This window comes from Danaus plexippus, assembly GCF_018135715.1.
Source record: "Danaus plexippus chromosome 16 unlocalized genomic scaffold, MEX_DaPlex mxdp_23, whole genome shotgun sequence".
In the NCBI taxonomy this organism is placed as follows: Eukaryota; Metazoa; Arthropoda; class Insecta; order Lepidoptera; family Nymphalidae; genus Danaus; species Danaus plexippus.
In genome coordinates, this window is record NW_026869851.1 from 339,326 (window position 1) to 351,783 (window position 12,458).

At 30.5% G+C, this 12,458-nt stretch overlaps 3 protein-coding genes across 6 annotated transcripts; 1 reads left to right on the top strand and 2 right to left on the bottom strand.

The window, feature by feature from the left end:
- Nucleotides 1-816: 816 nt before the first annotated feature.
- LOC116771983 (keratin, type II cytoskeletal 2 epidermal-like) lies at nucleotides 817-1,696 on the bottom strand. Of its 2 annotated transcripts, XM_061528068.1 has the most exons (3): nucleotides 1,511-1,696; nucleotides 1,245-1,407; nucleotides 817-1,199 (listed from the first exon to the last, which is right to left on the bottom strand). In XM_061528068.1, exons 1-3 carry the CDS (start codon nucleotides 1,520-1,522, stop codon nucleotides 997-999), a joined length of 378 nt encoding a protein of 125 aa, XP_061384052.1. In that variant the 5' UTR covers nucleotides 1,523-1,696; the 3' UTR covers nucleotides 817-996. The 2 variants fall into 2 exon arrangements, with proteins under 2 accessions (XP_061384052.1, XP_061384051.1); XM_061528067.1 differs by having other exon boundaries at nucleotides 817-1,407.
- Nucleotides 1,697-2,221: 525 nt separating this feature from the next.
- Nucleotides 2,222-4,281, bottom strand: LOC116771920 (uncharacterized). 2 transcript variants are annotated; one of them, XM_032663921.2, is made up of 2 exons: nucleotides 3,442-4,281; nucleotides 2,222-3,225 (listed from the first exon to the last, which is right to left on the bottom strand). In XM_032663921.2, exons 1-2 carry the CDS (start codon nucleotides 3,454-3,456, stop codon nucleotides 2,365-2,367), a joined length of 876 nt encoding a protein of 291 aa, XP_032519812.2. In that variant the 5' UTR covers nucleotides 3,457-4,281; the 3' UTR covers nucleotides 2,222-2,364. The 2 variants fall into 2 exon arrangements, with proteins under 2 accessions (XP_032519812.2, XP_061384178.1); XM_061528194.1 differs by lacking the exon at nucleotides 3,442-4,281 and having other exon boundaries at nucleotides 2,222-2,549; nucleotides 2,580-3,391.
- Nucleotides 4,282-10,420: 6,139 nt separating this feature from the next.
- LOC133320256 (uncharacterized) lies at nucleotides 10,421-11,559 on the top strand. 2 transcript variants are annotated; one of them, XM_061528118.1, is made up of 2 exons: nucleotides 10,421-10,588; nucleotides 11,054-11,559. In XM_061528118.1, the coding sequence occupies exons 1-2, from the start codon at nucleotides 10,436-10,438 to the stop codon at nucleotides 11,246-11,248; spliced, it is 348 nt and encodes a 115-aa protein (XP_061384102.1). In that variant the 5' UTR covers nucleotides 10,421-10,435; the 3' UTR covers nucleotides 11,249-11,559. The 2 variants fall into 2 exon arrangements, 1 of the variants encoding a protein (XP_061384102.1); XR_009753680.1 differs by lacking the exon at nucleotides 10,421-10,588 and adding an exon at nucleotides 10,813-10,916.
- The last annotated feature ends 899 nt before the right edge of the window (nucleotides 11,560-12,458 follow it).

A 12,458-nucleotide genomic window follows, 5' to 3' on the forward strand; every position in this document is an offset into this window, starting at 1 on the left:
AAGTAATTTTTATGTTTACAGGGACGACAATATTACCAGTTTGATTTTGGGGCAACCTTTTCCGTTCTCTTATTATTTAATTTTGTGTTCTAAAATAAGGAAAAGCCTAGTTATAACTTTGGATTTAGGGTATGCAATTCTAAAAAAATTAGTGCTTAAGTGATAACATAATTTAAAAAGTAATGCAAAATCAAGATTAAATGCAGTATTAAAACGTTGCTAGGTATTATATCTATACTTCATTAATTCATACCTCTTACGTTTTGAAATAGTCTTGGAAGATCTAAATATGTAATTGCAATCGATTTTATTTCATGTCTTCCAACATCGCAAGTTATTAGCAGGCTCACAATAGATGAGGAATATTTAAATAGGCTATAATAGCTATTTACATAATATATTTTCATAATATATGTTAACAATAAATTATATAAAAAACTTTTATTTCTTTATAGCAATTTATATTACGATTATTGCAAGTATGTTACGCTAGCATAGCCGAAGAATGAGTTGATAGTACAAAGCTGGTGTTAAGTACCAAATACTGATGACGAACCATCAATGGGAAAGAAAAAGTGAAGGCGACACCGCACGCCTTGCACCATCGGTGGGAAAGAGAAACAGGTTTTAACATATATTCAGTCTGGAGTCCATCGCTGACTTACAGACACTTATTTAGTTTGTTATCAATCTTAAATATAACTACAATATATATATAAGTATAGTTATTATTAACTAATTTTTCATGCATCCTTCGCTGCCACCAATTGCCACCAATGTAATTAGCATGTTAATGAGAAGAAATAAATTTGTAAATAAACAAAAAAATATTTTTATTAAGCATGGTTCAAATTTGACAAGTCATAAGAAATATAACATGAAAAATAATTTACATGTCAATATTTGTACAATGTTCAATATTCACATAAAAACAAAGTCTTCAAATAAAACGTATGTTATAAATAAAAGCAGACTAAAATTCAACTTTAATTTTATTTATTCTCTAGTAGCACCTAAACGTTGCCCGAATCCACCTTGGCCAAATCCGCCTTGATTGAATCCACCCGGCCCAAATCCGCCTTGATTGAATCCACCCGGTCCAAATCCACCTTGATTGAATCCACCCGGTCCAAATCCGCCTTGATTGAATCCACCCGGTCTAAATCCGCCTTGGTTGAATCCACCCGGTCCAAATCCACCTTGATTAAATCGACCTTGGTCAAATCTACCCTGATTGAATCCACCTTGATTAAATCGGCCTCGACCAAATCCACCTTGTCCAAATCTCCCTTGGTCTGGGCCTGGTGGCCCGAAGCTACCTAAAGCTCTATTTCCTTCAGGCGCACTATCAAACTGAGCGGTAACGAATGATAGAATTACAAACAAAAATAATAGGACACTGTCCATCTGCAACAAGATAACTTATTAAAAATTTGTTTATGAATATAAAGTATACAATTTATTGAAAAGGTTTAAGATTTAAAAAAAATAAAATAATAATTTTACTTACTTTATATATCATTTTGAAAGATATTTTGGAAGCACTGACGCTATCGATGAGACTCCTTTAAATATACTGTTCTAACTTCAAAGTTCTGTTATTATATAGTGTTATTCTCGAAAATTCTCGAAAATGTAATGTAATTGTCACAAAGGTGAGATGTTCAAATATACTTATACGTACGAGTATGTTGTGCTTGAGTGAGTGAGTGAAATAAAATGACAATATATATATATATATATATATATATATATATATGGTCATTTTATTTCAAAGTATAAAGTAGAAGTCATGTTTTATTCTATATACTATCGTTAATGTCCATTAGAAACTGCATGAAAATGCAAAAGTTTGTCAGGATGTATAGATTGTAGGTGTTTCAAAAATACTTAAAGGATTTTCATGCCAATTTTTAGTTATGTAGCGTAGATATTAGACTAAAAATAAGGTTGTTTTGTCTACAGTCTATGAACTTGTTTACTATTTTTATAATTTTAAAAATAGTAACCAAGATAAATAACACTTCTCTGTAAAATGTAGTTATTCTCATTTAGCGTATGAGGTCATTATATGAGAGGAGGCGTTTTTTGTCCTCGAAAATATTATTATTAGAGTCAGCATAAAAATATATCTTTGTAAACAAGGATTACATATGAAAAAAAATAACACCATTTTAATCATGCTCATATTATAATAACGTTTTATAAATGAAATACACTGTTAATACATATTACATTAGATATTTTTAGTATATTACGTAAAATTTAATATTGAAATAGTTAAAATCAGAAATTTTTTAAAAAACTTTACATATGGTATACATAAATCTTTTATCACGTCTTTCCGAGCCTTTAACATTTTGATCAATGTTTGCCACCTCCGCCACTACTAGAAATACTCTGGCTACTTTGTCCTTGACTTCCAGGGCTTATAAGTCCACCACTGCTGCTGATCCCGCCTTGGCCTAATCCACCGAGGCCACTGCGTCCATACCCACCACCGCTGGATCCACCACTGCCAAAACCACCACTTCCTGATCCACCACTTCCTGATCCACCACTTCCTGATCCACCACTACCGAAACCACCGCTGCCGCCTTGTCCTCCACTTCCTGATGCACCACCACTGCCAAATCCTCCATTTCCTCTACCGCTACCTCCATATCCACCACTTTCAGATCCTCCACTGCCAAAACCGCCACTTCCTGATCCGCCACCTCCTGATCCACCACTACCAAGACCACCGCTTCCTCCATATCCACCACTCTCGGATCCACTACCGCCTGATCCACCACTACCGAAACCACCGCTGCCTCCAAGTCCTCCACTTCCTAATCCACCTCCGCTGCCAAATCCTCCACTGCCTCTACCCCTTCTTCCATATCCACCACTGCTTGATCCACCACTGCTTGATCCACCGCCAAAACCACCGCTTCCTCCATATCCACCACTTTCGGATCCACTACCGCCTGATCCACCACTACCGAAACCACCGCTGCCTCCAAGTCCTCCACTTCCTAATCCGCCTCCGCTGCCAAATCCTCCACTGCCTCTACCGCTTCTTCCATATCCACCACTGCTTGATCCGCCGCCAAACCCACCACTTCCTAATCCGCCGCTACCTAATCTACCAGATCCTCCAAAACCTCCAAGGCCACCTGACTCGTGGATTCCTCCTTGCGTAAATGCAAAGAGTAAACATCCAACAACAGCGATAAATAATACCTGAAAATTTTTAAAGTACATAAATATTCATTTCAAGGTAAATACCTCTTACTGGTATATTATTTAAGGACTTAGCTTAATACAACAATTTAAAATTACGTATTAGAGATGAATCTATGTGTTATATAATACATGTTAGAGTTCGTGTTACTATTGTTATATCAGTTTATTTTATATTACCTTTTGTTATATCAGTTTATTTTATATTTATATTACCTGGGTAAATGCCATGTTGAAATCAAGTTTACCTGTGCTTGAGAGTTTACAAGATATCTCTTATATATCTACTTGAAACTTAATATATTCCATATCGTATAGATTGGCATCTGAAGCTCGCTGTGATAAATATGCAATAATATAATATAAGGCTGATCCGTTATTAATATTTACAATTTTTTAAGAAAAATGTAATAATAATTGCCAAAGGAAATATAAAAAAAGTGTTAAGTAATTTTTATGGAGTCACTGTTTTTAAAAAAAATTAATGCTTCTTTTTTTTTAATTTTTAAATTTAATATGCCTATTGCGAAAATCGGATAAATAAACAAATTCTTTTAGGCTTACTCTGGATACCATTACTACAAAGTAATCGCAAGGTCGATTAAAATTTAAATTAATTTTTAAAACGTAGTATTAAAAAAAACATTTTTATTTGATTATATAGCTGCAACATATCGGCAAGAATAGTTAGTAGGACTTTCAAAACAAATACAAAAATATTATAACTGGTGTCACCGGCAACTCGGCAAAAGAAACCTAGTCCTTGAGAAATTCAAGGACTATCCTGTTTTTAAAAATAAATCCCTAGTAAAATGAATTCCATGATGAAGCTTATTTATGTGAAATACCTGCCATTTTATATGACAGTCCGTGTTATTATTTACTTGTTACATTTACACCTATCGGGCATCCGCTTTGCATGCTAATATTTTTAATAAATAAATATATTTTTAACATTTTAAAATAAGGTGCTTAGAAATACGATAATGAAATGTGATTTTTTATTTGTGTTAATGTATCTTTTAGTCAGTTTAGTTTAGTTTAGTTTTTTTTGTCAACTAAATTAAATTCTCTTTAATTGAATTTATAAGATAAAAAATATATATATTTCGTATTTTTTTACATTTCAAGAATCAAAGTTTACATTTTAATATAGTTTAGAAGCAATTTAAGTTATTATTAAATGTTGTGTCTGCTGATGGGCTTTGCATGTATACCGTCGGTGATTAAATAAAATCTAAAGTTTAGGCATCCAATTTTTTTTTTATATTCACTATTTTTGAGAAATAGTTATTATTGAAAATCATCTGTTTACACCAAACCTTATTGATCTTTTTTAAAATACTTAGATATTTAATTAATTAAAGACTTGTATTTATATCTTTATAATTATACTATTCTTAGTATTATATTGTATAAAAATTGTATTTCTTATAGCAGATTACGATGTTAGTATGACGCAGATGAATATATTGATCAGTTTCAAGTATTTATTAAAAATAGCGTTGAATTGAAATGTTACATAAGGTGCAGTCAATTAAAAGGCTATGATTTTTATTTTAGTTTCTGTAAAGAAAAATAATATTTAATTTGTACGAAGTATGTCAGACAGACACAAAGTTAAATAGCTGACTAGAAATGATAATGTTCGAAATTTTGAAAAATTAATAAAAATAATATATTTATTTATTTTGTCTTAAAAGAAATGTTTTATGGATAAACTTATATTGGAACGGAATTTTTTTTGTCAAATAAAGTTTTATAAAATACTGCAGTATTCAGCAGTGGCAAAACAATATATATCTTCCAAGTCTTCAAAATTGCAATTAAGACCATAAGTAAAGTAATAAACCTAATAAATTTTATACTAAGGGTGATGAAATTAAGAATATATATGAAATAAAAATATATTTAATGTCTTTAAAGAATTTTATATGATTATTAAAAGCTTTATTTTAAAATAATGATTAAGGCATCAAATCTGACTTATCCTTGTTGTTATTTTTCATTAAAATGTTTAGATTTGTATTCATGGGAGCGGGAACAAAATAATAGCCATTAACGATGTATACTGGAATCGGATAGAATCCTGTGAAGTACGGTCTGAAATCGAAGAGTTTGTCTTCTTTATCCTTGATTTTGGCTGGCTTTGCGCGATTTCCGTGACTTGTAATGTCTGGACTCCAGGCCCCTTCATTTTTATGGTTTTCCTCGGAATCATATCCGATCACTACACCCATCACAAACAGCAATAGCAGAGAGATGACAGTTTTATACATATCTAAATGTTATTTGGTTTCAAATCTAGAACCTATTTTATAATGGTAAAGTTTCTTACAATATTTAAATATATACCATGAGCAATTATTTTTATCATCGACGATTTATCGACGACTATTTTTATCTATGTCAGGGTATGGAAAATTAAAAATAATTGTTTCTGTTTGTTGTAACGGTTTTTCCAGTGCTATATTTCTTATTGCTTTTTGAAATTGTTACAATCATTACCCTATTTTAAGTAAACTATAACATGCTTATGTGTTTGTAATGCAAACATATTTATTTGCATTTAGAGCAAAATATAGCTATACACATAAACTACTTTTTAATATGGAGTATTTGTAAATTTTAGAGTCTGTATTTAATTCTTCGTGGTGACATTGATCTGCATGTTAGAAGAACATTGCTTCAAAAGTGATGCATAACACCCGTTCACCCTTGGTGTAGAACATCTCTTGGATAATATAGTGCTATCCGGGGAATCGTCCCGCGGCTACTATTCTCTTGAGTTATAGTAATTTGGACGACTAACATTTGAAAGATGTCTTCCGAAATTTCGATCTGATCGATCCGTTTCCGTCACTAAAATATATGGTGGTGTGTGGTGTGGTATAAATATGTGGTTTATCAATAAATTGCTAGAAAAATATGGTAAATGCATCTTAACATAATTGGTATTTTTTTTAAAGTCCTTGTTTATTTCCTTGCTAAACCATGCTAAATCATGCTAAAAAATCATATTAAGTGAAAACAAAATACATTTAATACCATCATCATATATGCAACCGCTTTAAGAAGAGCACCTCCTAGCGGCGCCCCGCAATTAGAGAGATTAAGGGATTTTTATAGAGGTTAACTCTTCACGGCTACGCGCCCGGTTTTCTCAGTGAGGATTACGGGTACAGCCGACGTGGTTGAGACATTCGACCCACCGCCCAAAGGCTAACCTACTACCCCGGGGTCCTCTGATTCAGAAGAGCTGGGGAGTAGAATGTCAAAATTTACAACTCCCGCCCTTAAACACCAAGATATCACATAGTCATAGAGAAGTACCAGGTGCAACCCCAAGGCTAACTACCCCGCCGCTATTAGTCTGGCCCTTCATCTCTGAACTGCTCGGTAAGGCAAAACTTGCTGGTATAGCTCTGGGGATCATTAGATTACAAAATCCCTTTACCACGAAAATGTGACGGCGTTAGGGGGGAACAATATGGAGCCGTTGTTAAGCCGTCAGCATAACTTGTTTGAAGTTGTTTAAAGTTTTTTTAAATTTTGAAGTGGTTTCATTAAATGCTGAAAAATGTGGAAAAATAAAATCAAAAGAGAAAGCGGGTTGAAGAAATTAACAATATAACACAGATTTAATATAATGTCAAATACTTTTTATTATTTTAACGAAGAGGTATCTAGCGGGTCTGAAATTAAAAAGTGTTTTTTTTATTAAATTATTTCGGTTACCACATTTAAATTACGAGGTTAGAATATCTGGACAATTCAAAATGTCTTTAAGGCTCACAGCTTCAACATTGACATCGGATAACAAACTATTCGCATTATTGGTTTTCATGGGTCTGGAGTCTCTGTTAGCACATTCTGGTGCTGCTGGCATCATATAAACTGAGCTAATGAAGCAAATGATTAAGACACACACGATGCTAGTCTGAAATAATTTGAAATTGAATATCAAAATTTTAAAGGTGTATTGGATTAACTATGAAATGAATTATATATGAAGAAATAAAAAAATATCTAAAAATAATTTTTTACACTACTTCTATTTTAGTAAAATAGTTTTACAGCGACCAACCTTAGAAATCATGTTTACTATTGTTATTTCTTCATGCCTATTGAAAAAATATTTATACCAAATTCTTATCTATTTTTACGTAAAAATTCATATGACATACATGTTAGTTTTTAAAACAGTAATTAAGATATTCCTAATGTTTTTATTAAAACATAGTAATTTATTAGATTAATTTAATTACAATGTAATTGTGTGTTATTACTAGAACAAGAAGGAATTTAAAATTATTCTGCAGTTAAAATTCTTTCCAACGTTTCCACTGGATACTTGTAAACAATATAATGGTCACTTATTTGAGTTTTACGTCAAATCATGCATTCTGAGAAGTTATATGGAAAATATTTTTTGAGAAATTCTGTTACACCATACATGGTGAAAGTTAAGAAAATTATACAGGTTTCTTTGCTTACAAAAAACTTAAATCAAATTTATATCACATATATATCAAAATACTTATAATCAATCTTGAAAAATTAAGTACTTATATATATTAAAAAAAAAAAACAAATTTTAAAATCATTCCCGCAACGTATTAAGTTAATTGTTATAATTTATTTTTATTTCATTATTCTTTTCAAATCAGCGATGGAAGAATTATTGAAAGGCCAAAAATATAATACATTCAAACATATATTTAATTTGAATTAGATAGTAATTTCCATTATGGTAGAGCCTAGCTGTGGTCAAATTATACTGCAACTCGTACATGGGCTGGCTCGAATGGGGAAGTACCACCCTCTCACAGACAATCGACGTGAAGTAGCCTTCAATGGCTGCTTTTAGTTCGATGAGTGGGATAACCGGTGGCCCTTTCCCTTTTGCCACCTCTTCCTGCCCATTCCTTTTTCACATCCTTTCCACTCTCTCTTCCCGATCAAGGGTGGTAACGCATCCGTAAAAATATTTTGCGGAGGGCCATGGGCGACGGTACTACCTCCGTCAGGTAGGCCGTCTGCTCGCTTCCCCCTTGGTAATAAAAAAAAAAAAAATTTACTTCAAATGTTAGTACGTAAACTAAATGTAATCTAATATTGTATATAGAGGAATTAATTTGGTTCGAGTACATTTTAACTGGTATCTATATAACAACGAATTAATGTTACTTAACATAATCTAATTATAATTTTTAATTAAAAGCGAGACTAAAAGCCGTTTTTTTATCTTTTTTATTCTTTAACCAGTACCTGCATTCAATTATACTAATAAAGTTATACTAAAAGAAAATAAAAAACTTATTTTAATGAGATGATATCATATTAAAATGATTTAAGCATATGGACCAATTTTAACACAAATGTGATTGTTTTATGGCTGTACCTGATAAGTATCGATTAAAAAAAAGCATGATTCATGCCAAAGCTTAATTACTCTTATGGCAACATTTCGTATATTTTTTATGTACCATAAATTCTAAAAGAGTTTTAATATAAAAATGAATAAATGTATAAATAATACTTTATCTGATAATTAAAGTATACTATGTTATACTATGATATGTTTTTTTTTTAAATGATAATGTATAAATGTAGTCATGGAAATAAAAACATTTTTTTTATACATAAATAAATATTCAGGAACAATAACCATTTTTGTAGTAAACATTATAATTTTATATTACCATTGCAGAGGGCAGTAGTTTGGTGCCTACTATATATATATATATTTATTGTTTATTTTATACATACATATAATAACTATATTCAAAATGTATAAGGTTCCAAATATATATATTCAAAGTAGGCACCTAACTATATATATATTTATAAGTAAGAAGTAAAGGAATCTTAAAGCCATCAAATCAGGAAAGCAAGAAATCAAAACGAATTTATATGTAAATATATATGTTTGTGATAAATATATGTTGGTGATTATCTTCTCTTTTTAAAAGTATCCAATATTTTGATTGAACTTACGATTTTTGTTTTAAAAACATTTTGATATGTACTGATTCCATGGCTTTTTAAAATTTACACCCATTGGATTTCAAAAGGGGCTTAAAATTTTGTATGGAAAATATTTAAAATTTGATGCAATAGGTATGAAAGTTACTATCCAAATTTCTAAATATAAATCCCAGAACAGGTGTTTTACGGTTATCTACAAACGTAATGAGATCTAAGATTTTCGCGAGTATTCATATAAATGAAACTAGTATTATTCGGATTTACTACGCGGATTTTATTATTTAAAAACTACATAATCCCGACGTTTCGGTTACTTTGCAGCAACCGTGATCACGGGCAGACGAGGTGTGAATGTCTGTCAGTTGGTCCTGATAAATAACAAGGAAAGTAACCGAAACGTCGGGATTATGTAGTTTTTAAATAATAAAATCCGCGTAGTAAATCCGAATAATACTAGTTTCATTTATCTACAAACGTCCCCAGGGATAAATAAAAGAAGGGTTACCTATTTTTATTTTTTATATATTTAAAAATTATTCCATTTAGTATGAAATAATTATCTGATTTGATAAAAGCTTTCTTAAAGAATTATTTATTTATTAGCTTGGTAGTAGGATTAAAGGAGTTTATTTGAATTGAATTTATTAGTTTTTAATTTATAGTTTATGAGATAGAAATACCATTTTATACTAATCAGTTGAAAAAAATTGCAGTTATTTTAGTTTTTTTTTTTATATACGAGTACATTCGTACATATGTATGACGGTATTACAAATTTTGTGTATGAAATAATATGAAATAAATTATAAAAATTTTGTTTAATTAAACCATGATGAAACGAATATTACTTTATATAGATCTATATTTTTTAAATTTGATATCGACTAGTCTACTAAAATCTAGACGAAGATGTTAAATTTTATCACATAATATAAGGCACAATCAGAAGCAGTTACGTCAACGGGTGACGTTGCTATTACCTTTTACGGCAGAATTAAGATACATTAATGAAAAAATATAAGCCGTTATAACAAATACGTTATATTATATAAAGGTTGTCTGAACTTTATCATTACCTTTACTTGCAAGTCTCGGTGGAGATATGAAGATACTCTAAATGTTTGTTTTCTGGTCATAAAGTGTATGATCGGCCCGACATAATTGCTCATCTTAAAGTCAGAAAGATGATGTAAGTTTTTATTAAAGCAAAATAAAAAGAATGAATGAGAATATTCTAAGAAAAGCAGAAACTTTGGACCAGATTGGACGGGACGGGACGGGACTGGCGTCTAAATTGAATCTGAAAAAGGCCATTGATGTATCTCGCTGTGCTCAGCCTATCAAACGAAGCCCCGAAAACGAAGCTGCTGGCGTAAGCTAGTCTAATCTAAATAGATAAAAAAAAATACGTAATTTTTTTTTCACTTTTTATGTTATCTCACCCATCCTCGTTTACTACATATTATAATACTTAATAAACTAGTAGATAAGACTTAGAAGATAGGCACAAAATTTATTGTATAGCTACAATTACAAGATAAACTTACTCTTTATAACTTTTCTAGTTATAATGTATTTAAATTACTGATCAATGACTTTGAAACGGGTTCTCCTTTCAATACTATTGATATCAGATCACTATAAAAATAAAAAAAGACCCATGTTAGAAATTGTGGTAGTCGTTCAACATGATGTCAAAGGTAATGTTAAGGAGATAAACATTTTTATATTTCAATAACGTGCCTATATTTTTTTGTTTTAATATTAATTAAAACTATAATATAACTATTTTCTATTACAGATTTTTCACTACAATATATTTATTGTTTATTTTCAGACTAGTATCGTGTGCGCTTTCTTCGTTATTTGCTTTATCAGCTCTGCGCATCTGTTACCAGCTGCGTCTGAATGTCGTAATAGAAACACACCGCCTTTGAAAACCAACAATGCCAACGAACTCCTCTCCGATCTCAATATTGAAGTAGGAGCCGTTAAGGACGTCTTAGGTTGCGCTGATATTCTTACGGCATAGTTTAATAAGTTTTTGTGTTGGTCGATTTAAAAATAATTGATAAATGTGCGTTTAAAATATATTAAATGTCTTCATAAACCATTCGCTTTTACCTATTTCATTTGTTTGTTTTAAATGTTCAATTATTGTTTAATCAATAGTCAATACAAACTTTTAAAAACAAAAAAACTTGTCAAATGGAATTTATGTTACGTATTTCAGGGATTTGAATCAATATAATGTTGTTGACATATAAATTTTTTTCTACCTCTTCTTTTCTACTGCTCATGACTTTTTTACCATTTATACGTTGTAAAGACGATAATACAAAGGATATAAAATGGGGAATACCGTACACAATTTTGGTTTCTATTCTAAAGTAATGTGCTAATATCTCGAATGTACAATTTGCATAATTCAATTATAGGATAATTCAACTCATTATTGAAGTTGCAATAAATATATTGTTTGAATTTTCTCTATTCAGCCTTTTTTAAACGTTTTTAACGAAGACGTTTCCAGCCAGTGACAATATAATCGAGTTCAAAGTTTAGATCCGCTGTGGTAGTATACAATTTGCAGCAAAAATTTGTTTTGTTTAACTTCAACATTGTTATAATAAAAATGAGCTTCAATATCTCGCTGTAAGTATTATTTATAAAATTATACTGACATGGAGATTTAAATCCTATATATTTTAATAAGAGTTAATTCTGGACCACTACTACATAAAATGAATCTTCCATTTTATTGGTGGAATATTAATATATCCTATTGTTATACTTTAAAAGTCTTTGTTTATTGTTACACACTCAACAATACTTAGAAAAGATCAGTTATTAAAAATGGTTATGATTATGTCAATACAAGCAGATCGTCTTTAGATTTTACTAATACGGAATCACTAATGTGAGATTACATTACATTGACATATGTGTGTATATATTTATTTATTTACACCTAAAGCGAGACTTAATATAATAATTTTAAAATGAAACTGGAAGTTCAACAGTTACATTAGTTTCACACATTTAACGTTTTTTTGTTAAAGAGCTCTTTGATGACCACGTTGAGAATATTTTTATTTCTCTTTAGTCTCATTCAAATTAATGAAATTGAGAAAATGATAAGTCAATTTTATAAATTCTTTAAATTATCACTTCCATTTAAAAAAAATAAAACAAATGATTTAATACGTGAAATCAATGTCGGGACAATCAATGACAAGACC